The 18,005-nt window shown below is 39.7% G+C and overlaps 1 protein-coding gene across 6 annotated transcripts in view; it reads left to right on the top strand.

Annotated features, from left to right (window-relative positions):
• The window catches only part of MYO5A (myosin VA), a 179,798-nt gene that overhangs the window by 110,782 nt on the left and 51,011 nt on the right, over positions 1-18,005 (top strand). For all 6 annotated transcript variants that reach the window (XM_045822393.1, XM_045822390.1, XM_045822394.1 and 3 more), the window contains exons 15-22: positions 963-1,124; positions 2,463-2,560; positions 6,076-6,162; positions 6,250-6,358; positions 8,854-9,065; positions 11,704-11,860; positions 15,213-15,452; positions 16,652-16,900. In XM_045822393.1, the coding sequence (XP_045678349.1) occupies positions 963-1,124; positions 2,463-2,560; positions 6,076-6,162; positions 6,250-6,358; positions 8,854-9,065; positions 11,704-11,860; positions 15,213-15,452; positions 16,652-16,900 (1,314 nt within the window). The remainder of the gene's footprint in view (positions 1-962; positions 1,125-2,462; positions 2,561-6,075; positions 6,163-6,249; positions 6,359-8,853; positions 9,066-11,703; positions 11,861-15,212; positions 15,453-16,651; positions 16,901-18,005) is intronic.

The following is an 18,005-nucleotide window of genomic DNA, read 5'->3' as shown; positions in this document are numbered from 1 at the left end:
CAAATGATCTGATTTTGTTTTTTAATGAAAGAACCCTCCAAGAAAATTATTTCTTGAGATATTTTTGAGATTATTAGACAAATAATTGGTAGTTTCAATTGTAATTTCACTTATGAAAAAGATTTACTTTATGTATGTGGAATGGGGCACTGTTATAAAGATATACATATGCAAGATGTTTTTCTGGATGAGTTCAAAGTCTCTTTTGCTCCAAAAAATTTTTCCCAACCCTAGTGACTGATACCATCCACCCACTTAATAAGTACCGAACATTTTGATAATCTTTCATATTGCTAGAACACAAAATTGATTACGGAAGTATGCAATCAAGGTATAAATCCTTTGAAAACAAAATATAAAAGCTTACAGGATAAGGACAGGGTTGTTTTTATTTATCCCCTCATCCCCCCAACCCCGTAATCCAATTTATTTTCTAAAAATTATTACCAGTTCATAACTATTTTTAAATATTTTAATACTGCAGAACTAGTTCCCAACACCCTTCCTGCTGAGATTTTCAGTGATGCTTTTTAGCTAGTGCTCACCATTTGAATTAGTGGGTAGACAAATGAAACTCTTGGTGATAAAATATTTTGTGGAACTAAGGTAAAAGATAGGACTTTCAGTGAGCATTTTGCTCATAAAATGATTATAGTTCAAACTCAGTAATATGTTTAGAGTAGATTAGGATTTCAAGTCTTAGTGGAGTTTTGATTTTGTTTCCCCCAAACATGGTTGTAGAAGTACTGCGTTTTTCCACCTGTATTTTTGTAGCATATATGGAACCTTCCTCTTAACACTTTTGGCTCCCAACACAGATACTGATTATTTCTGGAATGTGACTCTGAAAGAGTTTACTTAAAGGAATCATTATGGATCACAAATCTTCATAATGTTTCTGTAAAGGTTTACATTTGAGTTTGAGTTTAGAGTATAATTTCCTTTTGTTCTCTCTGACTCAGTTTAAGATGCTACCAGAATTATTTCAAGATGATGAGAAGGCCATTAGTCCAACCTCAGCCACCTCTTCAGGGCGTACGCCCCTCACTCGCCTTTCTGCAAAGCCCACCAAAGGTCGACCAGGTCAGACGGCCAAAGAGCACAAGAAAACGGTGGGGCACCAGGTGAGTTCGGGTTTCCCCTCCGGCTCAGCTGAAGCTTCAGGTCTTCCTTTCTCAGCCTCCCAGGTGGGATCCTCAGGTGAAGAGAGACTACAGCTTTCCCTGTCCATTCCACCCCCTTGGACCCGCTCCCTGTGTCTCCTCACCTAGCTTGAGACCTGTGACTCTGATTAAGCCTTTCCCAAAATAGTCTTCTCCACATCTTCATTCTTCTCCCTCCCAGAACACTGCTGACTTGTTTTATTTATTCTCTGGGTGTTTCCTCCCTGGATTTGTGCAGAACATCAGCTCCTTCAGCAGGAACAATGCCTTCTCCTTTTTTGGATGTCTTATGCTCTGTGGGGAGTGGGAAGTGTGGCATACATGCTTAGTGCCTGATCAGTGGCCTAGGGCTAGGGCTTTAGACAGGAGGCTGAGCACTAGTCAGCTTGTTTTCTTGTGTGGGGGACCCTGTGCCCGGTACAGACAAGAAGTGGGGCCAGACACCGGTCCACTGCCTCCAGTCCTTAATGCCCATAATGTCCACAGTGGTAACCCACCCTGGATGTACTCTCCCATTCTCCCCTCATTTCCTATACTCTTTTTACGATGGGTTGCCTCTTGCACACCCCCGACTGGGGACCCAGCCCGCAACCCAGGCATGTTCCCTGACTGGGAACTGAACAGGCGACCTTTTGGTTCACAGACTGCCACTCAACCCACTGAGCCATACCAGCCAGGGCCCTATACTCTTTCAAGTCATCTGCTATATTTTTCACTAGCTTACAGCAAAACTCCCACTGTACATGATTAATGGTCTTGATATTCTTAAAGCAGTTATATTTTTAGTCAGAATTCTGAGTTTGCAGTAGAAAACAGCAGAAACTTCTATTAAAAGGGGAGTGGGTAGACTGAACTCTGATGTAAACGATGGACTTTGGGAGATTAAGGTGTGTCAATGTAAATTCATCAGTTATGACGGATGTACGACTGTGGTGGGAGATGTAACAGTGGGGAAGGCTGTGCATGTGTGGGGACAAGGGGTGTATGGGAAATCTGTGTATCTTCTCTTCAATTTTCCTGTGAACCTAAAAGCACACTAAGAAAATAGAGTCTATTAAAAAAGGGGGAGCCAGGAAAAGGGGTGGGAGAGAGTGAGTGTATGTTTAGCAAAGTAAGCATGCAAATGGTAGAACTTAAGCAAATTTTAACCTCAAGTCCTAGAATTCTTGTTTAGTGTCAGCTTCCCTTTGGAGGATGGGTCAATCTCTACCAATGTATTAGAAGAAAATTTTAAATTGTTTTACATTATCTTTGGCTTTGATGAAACCTTGATGCCCCTTCCTGCTCTTTTCTGTGCAGTTCCGAAATTCCCTTCATCTGCTAATGGAGACCCTCAATGCCACCACCCCTCATTATGTGCGCTGTATTAAGCCTAATGATTTCAAGTTCCCATTCACGTAAGTGTTTCTCAACTGCTGAATTTAAAAGGATCCATATCTCATAAGGATTACCAAATTAATAGAAGGAAAAACTATTTAGATAATTCTTCGTGTGTTGTAGAGGGAAACCACTAGTTCACTGAATTAAAAAAAAATTTTTTTTAACTCTGATTCCCTACCCCCTTCATTTACCCATTCCTCTTACCCACCTACCCCTACCCCTGGCCACCGACAGTCAATTCTCTGAATCTGAGCTTGGATTGTGTGTGTGTGTGTGTGTGTGTGTGTGTGTGTTGTTTTGTTTTGCTTTGTGTATTTTAGACTTCACATATAGGAGGGATCACATGGTATTTGTCTTTCTCTGACTTATTTTCGTTTAGTGACATGCCTTCAAGATCCATCTATGTTGCCGCAAATGGCAGGATTTCACTTTCTTTTATGGCTGAAGAATATTCTATTATATATATACAACAGTTTCTTTATTCATTCATCCACTGATTTGGTTGTTTCCACATCTTGGCTATTATAAATAATGCTTCAGTGAATGTGGGGATGCATATGTCTTTTTGAGTTAATGTTTTTGGGGTTTTTTGGATAAATACCCAGAAGTGGAATTACTGGATTATATGATAGTTGTATTTTTAATTTTTTGAGGCATCTTCATACTGTTTTTTATACTTGCTGCACCCATTTACTTTCCCACTGAGAGAAGGTTCCCTGTTTTCACTTCCTCACCAACACTTACTTCTTGTCCTTTTGGTAATAGATATTCTAACAAGTGTGAGACGGTATCTCATTTTGGTTTTGATTTGCATTTCTGTGAGGATTAGTAATTTGAGCATCTTGTTATGTACCTGTTGGCCATCTATAGATCTTCTTTGGAAAAATATGTATTTAGATCTTCTGTTCACTTTTTAATTTAGATTTTTTTCTATTAGGTTGTGTGAGTTATGTATTTTAGATGTTAACTCTGTATTAGTTATATAATTTTCAAACATTTTTTCCACTCACTAGGTTGCCTTTTTATTTTGTTGATGAATTTCCTTTGTTGTGCAGAAGCTTTTTAGTTTGATATAATCTAACTTGTTTATTTTTGCTTTTGTTACTTTTATTTTTGGTGTCAGATTCAAAAAATCATCACCAAGAACTATGTCAGGGATCTTACCACCTATATTTGCTTCTAGGAATTTTATGGTCCTAGGCCTTATGATCAAGTCTTTATTCCATTTCGAGTTCTTTTTTGTGCGTGGTGTGAGGTAGTGCTCCAGTTTCACTGTTTGCATGTTGCTGTCCAGTTTTTCCAACACATTTGTCAAAGAGACTGTATATTGTATATTTTTGGCTTGTTTATCATAAAGTAATTGACCACATATGTGGGAGTTTGTTTCTGTACTCTATTCTGTCCCATTGATCTGTGTGTCTGTTTTCATGTCCATATCCTATACTTTCATAATGTTTGAAATCAGGGAGTGTGATGCCTCCGGTGTTGTTGTTCTTTCTCAAGATTGCTTTGTGTGCATTTTTTCCGTTTCTGTTCCTTTTTGAGAATGTGAGAACAAATTAGTAGTTAGCCTTCTGAAGATTTTAAAAGTTGAGGTTAAGCAAGCATTCATAGCTCTAATTTCTGTTTTGAATTTACTTCAGTTTAAGATCTTTCTGGGCTTTTGTTAATTTGGGCATTAGTTGAAACCAGAGCTGGTTGGGTAAGACTGCTTTGGCCAAGGCTCACAGTTACCCCTGTCACTTTTCAACTGCTGAAACCATCACAGAGCATCTGCTTTTACCGAACATCTTGTTCTCCATCAATTACCATATATGGAGGAGAAGGGTTTTTTCCAAAAGGGAAATATTTCTCTAATTTTAAAAGTAACATGTGCATTGTAAAAACAATTTTCAGGAAATGTAAAATACTATTAAAATACATTACAGAGCATTCATTATACCCAGAGAGATAACTGGATATTAATGGCCAACATTTTTTCCTTCCCTGCTCGGTGTGTGTGTGTGCGTATGAGAGAGAGAGAGAGAATAAAAGAGAGAACGAGAGACAACTAATAAAAGGGGAGGGTTCATGCCGTAATTGCTGTCATGTTTCTGCTTTTATCTTAATAAATTGTGGATACTGTCCATGTTAGTAAATAAAAATCCACATCATCATTCTAGTGGCTACATGGTGTCCCGTTATGTAGACATACCATCATTTATTTGAATTATTTCCTACTAAGTGCTTTTCGGTTATTCCAGCAATGCTGTGATAAACATTTTCTTTTTTTTTTCTTTTTTTTTTAACTTTTTTAATTTTATTTATTTATTTTTAGAGAGGGAAGGGAGGGAGATAGAGAGAGAGAGAGAAACATCAGTGTGCGGTTGCTGGGGGTTATAGCCTGCAACCCAGACATGTACCCTGGCTGGGAATCGAACCTGGGACACTTTGGTTCCCAGCCCGCGCTCAATCCACTGAGCTACACCAGCCAGGTGTGTGATAAACATTTTCTGCCAAACATTTTTGTGTTTTTGCCTGATTACCTCCTTAAGATAATGTATTTATAGAAGTGGAATTTGTGGGTCAAAGATTAGGTACATTTACCAAAAGTTACAATAACTCCAATTCCCACTCTACAGTGTAGGAGTGCTCTTTTTCCTACACCCCAGCCAGCTCTGCCCTCGGGGTGTTTTGCCTCACACTGGAGGGTAGTTCTGAAAAACTGATATATCTTCCTCATTACCGGGAAGCCCTTTCTAGAGGAAGTGGGAAGCAGGAAGAAGCTGCCAAGCCCTGGGCCACTCTCCAGGACACCAGAACACTTGACAAAATAGCACAGCAGAGGGTTGGAGAGGACACTTGGAGCTTAACTGGGGGAGTAAAGGGAGTGATCATCCAGCAGCTGGCAGGTCTTACCACTTCCTCTTTTAGGGTTAATTTAATGTTAAGATGACAGTTGTTTAGAGTAAAATAAACATAAATCATGTAAGACAAAATACAAAACAAAATTATTTTTTATTGATGTGGACACTATAAATGCTTAGGATATACACATTCCACTGAGTTGAATAGCTTTTAGAACACCAATAATTTTCTTAAAAGGATAGCTGGGACATATTTAATGCATCCTTCTTGTTAGAGAAATCTCCAGAGGTAGCCAGTCTTTATTCCAGGGGAGCCTGTATGGTGAGCTAAAGAATTACAGAGTTATGAGAATGGAGAGTCAGGCCAAGCCATGTAATATCGGCAAAGGACAGGAGTGGGGTTGTTTGTTTGTTGTTGTTGTTTCTAATATTCTCCATGGTATATCCTGTGAGTTGTAGTGGGAAACGAGAGCTAATGTTTATGGCTTTCATTTTACTGCTAATTGTCTCCTTCCCATTCTCACAGGGAGTTTTCCATTTTGATAACTCCTCCAACTTTTGAATGCTTTCTTTTCTAATGCATCCATTTGGCACTTTACTGAAGAATTTAATCTCTGGACTGAGGAGGGTAATTTGGGGCTGCAGCCAGGCTTCTCTGTATTAATGACTTTTATTTGTACATGCAGGTTTGATGAGAAGAGGGCAGTACAGCAGCTGAGAGCATGTGGTGTCCTGGAGACCATCCGAATCAGTGCGGCAGGGTTCCCCTCACGGTGAGCTTGGCATTTTTCAGATATAGGGATCCTAATGGAAGAGGTTCCTACTTCTTTAAATAAGCTAACGTGAGTCTCTTTCTATAGGTGGACTTACCAAGAATTTTTCAGCCGTTACCGTGTCCTAATGAAGCAGAAAGATGTACTGAGTGACAGAAAGCAGACATGTAAGAATGTATTAGAGAAACTGATTCTGGTAAGAAAAATTTTCACTTATCTTTATCTGAACAGATTATGGCCACAGGCCTTGTGATTATAATCTGTGAGAGCCCTGGGAATATCCAAATACCAATAATCCAGATTGTTCAGGGCTGGGAGGGTGGAGGGGCACACTGCCTTGGAGGTCAAGGCTCCCTGTATTTGGGAAGCTCAGCCTGACCAGTGAAGGTGGTAGTCCACCATCACGCCTGGACCCAGACTAGAGACGCATTCTTTTTTGAGTTTGATCATTATCTATAAAAATTTACCTAGTATTTATTATGGAAGTAAGTAAGATGCTATGTGACAAAGAAAAAACTAAGTCTCCTCCTCTGGTAACATAGTCTGTCTTGGAAATTAATGCATTTTAAAGGTAAATATAATATATCTTAATGTCTATCATGGGCTGAGGGAGTGAGACAGGAAATTAGAGCAAGGCAAAGCCACATCTGCTGTGGAAAGGAGGCATAGTGTCATGGGAGGCATGTGTTTTGTGTCCGGCCCTGAAGAATGGGTAAAATTTTATAAAAGTGGAAGAAGAATATTTTAACAGAGAGCATGACGTGAAGAAGTAGGAAAGCATAGTTTGCTCAGCAAGCAGTAATGTAGTTTCTTTGCACTTTTAAGATTAGTGTGTGAGACAGTAGGGAAATGTTTAGGAAGCGTAGGTTGGTGTTTGGAGAGCCTTGCCTTCCAAGGTAAGGAGGCTCAGACTTTGGAACACGTCAGAGTCACCTGCAGGGCTTGTTAAAAAGTGCAGATGGCAGCACCCCACGCCTAGAACTTCTGACTCAGTAGGTCTGGGCTGGGTCCAACAACTTGCTGATGCTCGTCTTGGATTACACTTTGAGAACCACTGATCTAGGTCCTTGCAAATGTAAGATTTATGAAAGATTTAAAAAATTTTTTCATTTGTTTGACACTAGTTTGGATGGATTACCTCACTCTGAGGTAGTTAGTCATAATTAACTAAACATAATATCTCTTTATAATATTTTTTTTGTAAGAGCTAAGACCATTTCCTTAAGAATGTGTAAAAGAATCAGATGCTCTCTGAGTTTGGCCCAACTGCTCTCCAACCTGGGTTCAGATGGGAATGCAGGGCAGAAGGGAGAAATGGTCCTAGGCCTGGCCTCCTCCCCCAGACCACTCCAGGCTGGTTCAGGGCTTTGCAGCACAGAGGTACCCATAGAGGGCAGGGTTGGTATGGGGTGGTGAGGGGGAGGCTGAGATGGGACAGGGAAAAAGAGAGTGAACCACTTTCTAGCTCTTTTTATATCTCTAGCTAGGCTTTCTATGTAAATTTTATTGATTAAAACTGAAATAATTTTAGGTAGTTTAGATGTATGTAGAGATTTCTTATTTTCCAGTTTCATGTACAAGATAGGAGATACCTGCTTACAGAGAAAAGGAATTTTCTCTTTTCACACAATTTCACATCACAGTTGTGATTATTATAAATAAATTCCACCCTTCTTTTTATACGAGAATGGTTAATAACATTCATGCTTCTAGATAAGGCGGATCAGAATGTAGTACACTAAAAATCGCATGTATATCTGTGTTTACTACTCAACTCCGCCTGTAATGAAAAATAAATGGCCCTGGCAGTGTTGCTCAGTTGGTTGGAGCATCATCCCATAAACTGAAGGGTCACAGATTCAATTCCCAGTCAGGGCACATGCCTAGGCTGTGCATTTGGTCCCAGATCTGGGTGCATTCTGACTGCAGTCTGGGTGTGAGAAGCGGCAGCTGATGGATGTTTCTCTCTCACATCAATGTTTCTCTCCTTCTCTTTCTCCCTCCCTTCCCCTCTCTCTAAAATCAGTAAGCATGTCCTTGGGTGAGGATAAAAAGAAAAAAAGTAAATGAACAATATAAATTATTTTTATAAAAGGAGTTTTGAAATTTATACAAGTATTTTAAACATTTATAGGGTTTTGCTTATTTTTAGATACTGTTGATAAAGCAAAGATATAACAAGAAACTTAACTCTTTTAATATGAATGCTTAAGGTTTTTTGTTTTTTAATTTTTATTTTGTATGTATTGCTTCTTGCCTTATTCTTTATACTGGTATTTCTGTCCCTTCAGCTTTCCATGGAACACACAACCCGATGTAAGCCTTACAGCCTGGGTCAGTCAGAGGGAGTGTCAGCATCTCCATTTCCTTGAGATATATAAAATACAAACAAGCAAATAATAGCTGCCTCTAACCCACAACCAAGTTTTTTTTGCCTCAGATAATCATTCCAGGTAGAATAATTCTGGAAAATAACTCTTAAACTGCAGTTTTCCTTAAAACCCCTTCTATTTGCTCAACTTGCATAGGATCAAAAATCTGGCTCTATTAGTTAATCATGTAGCCCAAGTTTTAGCTAATAGATTCATCCCTTCACTGATTCTGCTTTTAGATGTATTTTTTTCCTCTTTTAAAGTTTTGTTTACATGTTATTATTTCTACTGCTGAGTGTACAATTTCTTCCAAAAATAGGACAAGGACAAATACCAGTTTGGTAAGACAAAGATCTTTTTCCGTGCCGGTCAAGTGGCCTACCTAGAAAAATTGAGGGCAGACAAGCTGAGGGCTGCCTGTATTCGGATCCAGAAGACAATCCGAGGGTGGCTGCTGCGGAAGAAGTACCTGCGCATGCGGAAGGCAGCCATCACTGTGCAGAGATATGTGCGAGGCTACCAGGCCCGATGGTAGGTCTCCTGGGGACCCGTCCACTCTGGCTCATGGCTCCTAAGACTACACAGTTCATCTGATTCATTGTCCAAACCAGGAAGGTTTTGAGTGGTCATCCTACCTGAGAAGGCAACATCTCACCTCTTTTTAGATTCAAGGAATAACAAATTAAGTCATAAGGACTGTTAAATAGAATAAACATTCACTCTTATGATTCATCCTCAAAAAATTACAAATTACTATGTGCTCATATCTTCAGTATCTTTTTTATACCTTTTTAAAAAATATATTTTATTGATTATGCTGTTACAGTTGTCCCATTCCCCCCTTTCATTCCCCTCCATCCTGCACACCCTCCCCCACCCACATTCCCCCCCTTTAGTTCATGTTCATGTGTCATTAGTTCTTTTGCTTCTACATTTCCCATACTGTTCTTGCCTTCTCCCTGTCTATTTTCTACCTACCATCTATGCTACTTATTTTCTGTACCTTTGCCCCCTCTCTCCTAAATGATAGCTTTGTTGAATAGAGCAATCTTGGATGTAGGTCCTTGCCTTTCATGACTTTGAATACTTCTTTCCAGCCCCTTCTTGTCTTCAAGGTCTCTTTTGAAAAATCAGCTGACAGTCTGATGGGAACTCCTTTGTAGGTTACTGTCTCCTTATCTCTTGCTGCTTCTAGGATTCCCTCCTTCATTTTAATCTTGGCTAATGTAATTATGATGTGCCTTGGTGTGTTCCTCCTTGGGTCCAACTTTGGGACTCTCTCAGCTTCCTGGACTTCCTGGAAGCCTATTTCTTTTGCCAGATTGGGGAAGTTCTCCTTTATTATTTGTCCAAATAACTTTTCCACTTGTTACTCTTCCCCTCCCCTTTCTGGTACCCTATAATTCAGATGTTGGAATGTTTAAAGATGTCCTAGAGGTTCCTAAGCCTCTCCTCATTTTCTTGAATTCTCGTTTCTTCATTCTTTTGTTTGGTTGTTTCTTTCTTCCTTTGGTCCACTCTATTGTTTTGAATCCCAGTTTTTTTCCCATCACTATTGGTTCCCTGTGCATTTTCCTTCATTTCGCTTAGTGTAGCCTTCATTTTTTCATCTAATTTGCAACCAAATTCAACCAATTCTGTGAGCATCCTAATCACCAGTGTTTTGAACTGTGCATCTGATAGGTTGGCTATCTCTGTGGCTTCATTGTATTTGCTGTGGAGCTTTGATCTGTTCTTCTGTTTGGACCTTTTTTTTTTTTGTCTTGATACACCTGTTACCTGTGAGGGGCAGAGCGTTAGGTGTTCACCAGGGTGGGGCAACAGAGTCACTGGGTTGTGACGCTGTATGTCAGAGTGGGGTCCAAAAGGGAACAATGGCGGTTGCTCTGCTTTCTGTCAGATTTCAGTACCTTCCACCGCTTCCCCCAAGCAAACTGGGCCTTTCTGGTGCTGAATCCTATTTGGGTGGGCTTGTTTATGTTTTAGGACCCTGTAGGTCTCTCCAACAAACTCTCCTGTGAGGTTGGGAGTCTCTCCCTGCACCTCGACCCCCACAGATGTTTTCAATCGGTGATTTGAGGCTTTATTTCCTGACGCTGGAACCCTGGGTTGCGTGGTCTGTCTCGCTCCCCAGTTTCACCTGGTTTATCTGCATGTGAATGTGGGACTGCCTGGTCAGCCAGCCGCCTTGCATGCAGTGTCTCGCTTCACAATCGCTGCCTTGCTGGGTCTGCTCGTTGCCGCCCCACATCCTGGGTCTGCCAGCCACCGCCTCTGCGCCCAGTGCCACCACTTTTTATGCCACGACCCATCTCTGCCCAGCCACCCAATTCCGCCCTACTTACCGGTCTGGATGAATGTGTTTATTTTAACTCCTTGGTTGTCGGACTTCCATACAGTTCAGTTTTCTATCAGTTCTGGTTGTTATTTTATTTCTAAATTGTTGTTGTCCTTTTTATGGTTGTGCGAGGAGGCACAGTGTGTCTACCTATGCCTCCATCTTGGCCTTAAGTCCCCTCTTTTTTTATACTTTTATATGGGCTTGAAGAAATTATCTGTAAACTAAAACCATCATGGATATGAACTAGTTAATAATAACTTAGTTGAGGAGTTTTCAGGAGCAATCAACTGTGAAGACCTTTCTAGAATTACACTTCAGTGTGATTACATGTCAGGATAATTTTAATTTAGAAGTATCAGTAGAAATGAATTAGTGATAAAGAATTTATGCCCAAACAGAAAGAGTTTGAAAAGTATTGTGCTTAGTGATGGATAGACCTGAGAGAGCTGGTGAGGAGTGAGCATGGGATGACTGTGTAGGTGGTCTGCTGTTCCAGGGGACAGAGCCTGGGGCAGTGAGCACTGTCCTACAAAGAATGACCCTCTATGAGGGTCACTTTCTTTATTGCAAAATCAGGTAATATGGGACATCCTTATCTGTAGGTTAGAGAAGACTCCAATAAGATAATGAATGTAAAAATATTTGGAGGAACTACAAATTGTGATACAATTATAATAAATGTAAATGTTGGTTTAATACTGTATATTACTAGAATAACACAAAGGAGGTACTACTTAGGCCAGAGATACTGGTGCTTTAAGTCTCTACAAAATATATTCCTGGGCTTTCCTGATTACTAACAAATGCACTGCTTCTCTCTTTGGCCAGCTACGCTAAGTTCCTGCGCAGAACCAAGGCAGCCACCGTCATTCAGAAGTACTGGCGCATGTATGTAGCCCACAGGAAGTATAAAATTACACGAGCTGCCACTATTGTTCTTCAGTCTTATTTGCGAGGCTACTTGGCTAGAAATAGGTATCGCAAGGTGAGTCATTATTTTCAACTTTGTTTATCCGTTCCATTAATATTATTCATATTCTGTGTCTGTATCTGTGCAAAGTCACCACATGGACTGTCAGTCTCTGGCCAGCTCAGCTGCAACTGCAACGATGCAGTGCGGGATGCAGGCCAGATGTTGGCGCATGTGTAGTCCAGTATCACCCCATATGGAAACAACCAATAAGTGAAGTATATTTTTAAAAATTAAATAAGTGCATATATTTATTAAGACAATGAAAAAAGGAAATCTACCTCATTTTTCCCTCCTTGTCTCTGTAATTTGGAGAAAAGTTAGTGTATTAGTTTCCTGTGGTTGCTATAATAAATTTACCACCAACTTGGTGGCTTAAAACAATAGAAATGTATTCTCCCTCAGTTCTGGAGGGCAGGAACCCCAAATCGATATCACTGGGACAAAATCAAGGTGTTGGCAGGGCTGCACTCACTCTAGAAGCTCCGGGAGGGCGTCCATTCCTTGCTTCCTCCAGTGGCAGATGGCTCCCAGTGTTTGTGGCCACACGACTCCATCCTCTGCCTTCATCTTCCCCTACCATCTCTGGGCACCTGACTTCGCTTCTTCTGTCTGTCTCTTATGAGAGTCTTCGTGATGGATTTAGGGCCCGAAAGGATAATCCTATATAATCCCTTATTGCAAGATTTTAATTTAATCACATCTGCAAAAACCTTTCCTCCAAATAAGGTAACATTAACAGATCGCATAGATTCAGATGTGATATCTTTGGGGGCCTTTGGTGAGCTTTGACTGGGTATGGTGTCTGACATATGGGTGGAAGACTGTTCTAAGAAATGAAATAACCCTGAAAAAAATTTACTGTGGTGAAAAGGAGATAAATAACATTAATGTGGTTGAACTTATATTGGCTGGAGTATAATGATCTGAGAGTTTTTGACAAATACTCTTTATACCTGGCAGTAATCAACATGACTATAGATAATGGGTCACCAGATTAATCTTAATCATCACCTCTGATATTATATGATCTAGTGGAAAGGTATTTCTCTCCTTTTGGCAAGGTTTGTAGTCTGTCCTATATGATACATCCCTAACAGGCCAGAATTCTGTATACTGGGTCTCAGAGCCCTGTGGGCACCACTGTTAGAAGGAGCATCACCAGAGTGATTTGAGAGACAGGTCTCTAATCACAGGCAGTATGTGAGGGTGACCCAGGCACTATTCATGTATGCATTTTACTTTCTTATTTTTGAAGTAATTTTAGACAACAAAGAAAAAGGAAAACTAATGAGACTTGAATGAGCATATTTCATAGCTGTGTTTTGAAGAAAATTTGAAAATAGTTACTCCAGGTGTTTCTTTCTGCCACACCAGCTTTATAGTCTAGTGTCCTTTCTCTAAAGGCATGAGCTTTAGGGGAAGGAAAGGCCTTTTTAAACTTGACCTTTTAGATAAACCAAACTGGGTATACTTTTTTCTTCACTACTATCTTCAGGAATGCCTCTACTGGGTTTTGAGGCCATTGGTTGAGCAGTCTCAGTCTCTGGCCAGCTCAGCTCCAACTGTGACGACACAGTGGGGGAGGCGGGCCAGAGGCTGGCGCATGTGTAGTCCAGTATCATCCCATTGGTGCCCCTCTGGTCATGTTTCTGGTGCTTCCAGCCCAAGCTTCCCCTTCATGGGGCTTGGGAGTCTAAGGAAGAGCAGGTATAGTTTAATTTCTCTAACTCACTAATGGAAATGAGATCAAGAATGGAAGATCTAATTATATACTGTTTCCATTTGACTGAAATTACAGAAATGGACCAATGTCTGAAGTTACATGGAGAGAAGGAAATGGAATAGGAAAATTGACATTAATAGCTTTGCCATTGTGTGCTGCTTGAGTTTGAAAGTCTGAAAGCCTTCAATTTGTCATTACTGAGTCTTATCTAGTTGGTCACTCTTCATCCAGATAAGAGAAGGGGCTCCCTGAGGACGGTGATGCCCTGGGAGAGCTCTGGATGCCTGACTTCCCTGCAGTGTGGTGCACAGCGACCACACTTAGTGGAATGAAAGGACTGCCCTAGTGTTCGGTCAACAGCCAGAAAGGGCAGTCCTGGCCTGGCGAAGACACTGTTAAGGTCTCCTAAACAGCAACGTTTATTTTGCATTTGATGGTTTGACATTTAAACCACTTATTTCTTAAATGTATCCTCTAGAATGGCACATTTTTTTTCATTGATTTTCTCAGGTCCATAACGTACAAATAGGAACTGTTTAAACTGCTATCTATTGGAATAGATGGTTTCAGGAATTTTTACATTTAAAGAGTTTTATAAGAGATACATTGTGTCCATTTGTAACAGTCACTAATAAGTACTTATAGGCACACATTTAAATATCATTTACATCGCACAAGAGTTTTATAAAATTATAGAGTGAGGAGGGCCAAAATTATAGACCTTAGACAGTTTTGCTAGTTAAACCTTCATTTAATTTGAAGAATTTTTTCTCCATTACTCCTGGAAATTGTACCCATGGTCTCTGCCTGAAGGTCTTAGTGATAAGAAACTCATAAGGCAACCTTTTTGTTATAAGTTGTTTATAAGTTTAGAGGAGTATATTTTTTTGTAGAAAGTATAACAAAATCAAAATTTAGATTTGTGTGCTTCCCTTTATCTTACTTTTAGCTTTCCTTTCAAAGCTTTATCCCTACTACCTTTGAATCCCATAAGAAGGTTCCTATTACATTTGAAACAGCAGTAGGGAATCACCACTAGAATGGTATGCCTCAAATAGGGTAACCAACAGTGTCACTTTTTGTTGTTGTTTCTGGCAAAATATTAATAAATCAGTAATAAACTTTGCAGCATTCCAAGTGTTGGCTTCTACAGACACCTTACTGGTTGTACCCCAAGTCCTCAAGCATAGAAATAATGCACAGCGAGATAGTATCAGCAGTACAGGTGGTGGCCAAGTCTTTTGTGTTAATAGCACATAATTCACAGGGTGCCAACTTCTCTTCACTTTGTAGAGGACCTCCTGTTGCTGACAGATATCATACACCAATAAGAAACCTAATGAGTTTTTCTTTCTCTTTAGAATTGTTTTCCTTTGAATAATCTAATGTCTTTTATTTAGACAGTTTCTACATGTATACTCTGTTTCTCAAGTTGCCCTTTAAAATCAGCTTTTTTAATCACCTTTTAAAATAATTTTGTGCTTCCATATATTTTTGATGTGTACAATCTACATAATACATTGTTACTTCAACTTTTGCATCTTTCCGTTTAGGTAATACGTGACTTCTCAGCCTGATAGCCTTGTGTTGATAGAGTCTAGTTCAGGGTCTGATGTTATTTATACTTCTGCTTCTCTGTAGATACTCCGTGAGCACAAAGCAGTCATCATTCAGAAGTGGGTCCGGGGCTGGCTGGCTCGCACCTACTACAAGAAGACCATGCATGCCATCATTTACCTTCAGTGTTGCTTTCGGCGGATGATGGCCAAGCGTGAGCTGAAGAAGCTCAAGATCGAGGCCCGCTCTGTGGAACGCTATAAGAAACTCCACATCGGCATGGAGAACAAGATTATGCAGCTACAGCGCAAAGTTGATGAGCAGGTGTGTTTTAAACAGGAGCCCTGAAAGTGAGCATGCCTAGAGAAATCCACTGGGATTATGGTCAGCTTTGTCTTCCCTGACTCTACCTTTCAGTCTTAGCAGAAGAGTAAAATAATAATGATAGTAATGAGTGTGGAAACAGTGACAAGCTCATGGGTAAGATTACAAGGACTAAGGCTGGAGATTATTTCTGAGAACACAACTAATATTACTAGCGCTCCAGACTTTTATGACCAAGAGCCATCGTGTACTTTATACTTCATAAAACTCTGGCCATTACAGTCTATTTGCATAAAGTATAATGTTCCTTTTGCAGGTGAGTTGTTTAGCATTGAGGTGGCCAAAGAATCAGGAAGATATGGATGATTCTGAAGAATCTATAGCCTGTTTACAGAGATAAAAGTTTGATTTCTTAGAGATAGTTACTATGTAATATTTTAGCTCACGCTAATGATAATGTAGTTAGTAATACATAAATACCACAGAGTGTTAAAACAACCAATGAAATAGAATTCATCAGAAAGGTTTTCTGGCGCTGGCTGGTGTGACTCAGTGGATTGAGTGCCAGCCTGAGAATCAAAGGGTGGCCAGTTCAATTCCCAGTCAGGGCACATGCCTGGGTTGCAGGCCAAGGTCCCCAGTAGGGGGTGCGTGAGGGGCAACCACACATCGATGTTTCTTTCCCTCTCTTTATCCTTCCCTTCCCCTCTAAAAATAAGTAAATAAAATCCTAAAAAATGAATGGAAGGTTTTCTAAATGTGAGGAGGAGTTTTGAGGTGATAAAGATTTGTAAGAAATTGGTGATTCTGAGGCCATTTTATCATTCTTAGGCATCACCTGGCTAACACATGGCTTTCAGTAGCACAGTGATTTGTTTTCAAAAGCAGGTATAGATTTTCCTATTTCTAGAGTAAGAATCAGGAAATTAAGAATTTATTCTGGTAACTCACCTTGCAACTATGAGAAGAATCACTTTCATGTTACTCATCTTGTAAAACAGAAATAGTGGTGTCTGTTCTCTCTTTGTATCACTACGAGCGTATTGATTGCGTTACTATAAATGTTGTGGTTAGAATTTTGGTTAGATTTCATAACAGTATCATGATGATATGGCATGAATATCATGAATAAGCCCGGTTTTCTCATTAAATACATTTGATGGTATGTATATTTATTTATTGTTTATATGTATTTAAAGAACAAAGACTACAAATGCCTCATGGAGAAATTGACCAATCTGGAAGGAACATACAACTCTGAGACTGAAAAACTACGAAGTGACTTAGAACGTCTTCAACTAAGTGAGGAGGAAGCTAAGATTGCCACTGGAAGGGTTCTCAGTCTACAGGAAGAAATCGCCAAGCTCCGGAAAGACCTGGAACAAACTCGGTCAGAGAAAAAATCCATTGAGGAACGTGCAGATAAATACAAACAAGAAACTGAGCAGGTAGGAAGGAACTAAATGTTCACGCTTTCACAAAGGAAATGTGCTGTCATCTTCACCTGGCCCTCGTGGTTCTCTGTTAGTTTCCATCAAAGCTGAAATACAAATTTTATTACTAGTGTTTCCCAGGCATTTCTTCCACATGATGAGTCAGTAGCTATAGGTCTTTTAGTAGGATCTTTGGACTCTAATGAGAACAGAGGAAATGCACGATTGTAAGGAGAGAATTAGTGGCCATGTCCCTACTATACACTCTTTTTCTTTAAAAAGGAGTCTGCACTCCTTTTCCTTGGGTTAACGTGATTAAGAAGCAAATCAAACAATGAACTCTCAATAGCTGATACTAGGGAACTTTATGGAAACCTGAATTAAGATTATGTTAAGAGGTCCAAGGGAGAAATCCAAATGTCTGCATACTGATTATAGCTAAGAGCTGCTATGCAGATAGAACAAAAAAAAAAGAGGAAAAAAAAAGAAAGAAAAAAAATCTTTATAGACTGATCAGTGTTTCCATACTACAAATTTCTATTAATTTATCTCAAAACTTTACTAAATACAGAAAAAATTAAGGTTCTCAAGCAGAAATGAAATGCATTATTTAAACAAAATAAAACTACCTCAACATAGGCTTACTGTAAAGAAAGTAATTTTCAGAGACTCCACTAGAGTGACCATCTTTAAATGAAAACAGAGTTGACTGTGTCGGGTGTAACTATGAACAAGAATCCCAATATGCTGTTTCTGTGCTGGATTCTGAACATTAAGTGCAGCGTGTAGAATGAGAAGCTCAGAAGGAGCTTAGATGCAATTCAGGTAGTATAGCTAATAGATAGTATAGCTAATAAAATTGCAGTCCTTCCATGGCATTCAGGGTCCTAATAAAATAATTCCTCCTATATCTCTAGCAGATCTGGGCTCTGTATGATGGATATAGCAGTGCCACTAATATGTTATTTTTAAATGGCAAGTTCAGTCAGAATCAGATATGCATTCAAAGTAATACTCTTGAATTTAAGATCTTCCTTATCTATCTATCTATCTATCTATCTATGTCATTTCCTGAGTCTGCAGAAGCTTTCCATCAGAATCTATAGAGTATTTGAGCTCA

Source organism: Phyllostomus hastatus, unplaced genomic scaffold (assembly GCF_019186645.2).
Source record: "Phyllostomus hastatus isolate PE091 unplaced genomic scaffold, TTU_PhHast_1.1 phas_scaffold_501, whole genome shotgun sequence".
NCBI classification, from domain to species: Eukaryota; Metazoa; Chordata; class Mammalia; order Chiroptera; family Phyllostomidae; genus Phyllostomus; species Phyllostomus hastatus.
This window is presented reverse-complemented; position numbering and strand designations above follow the sequence as displayed.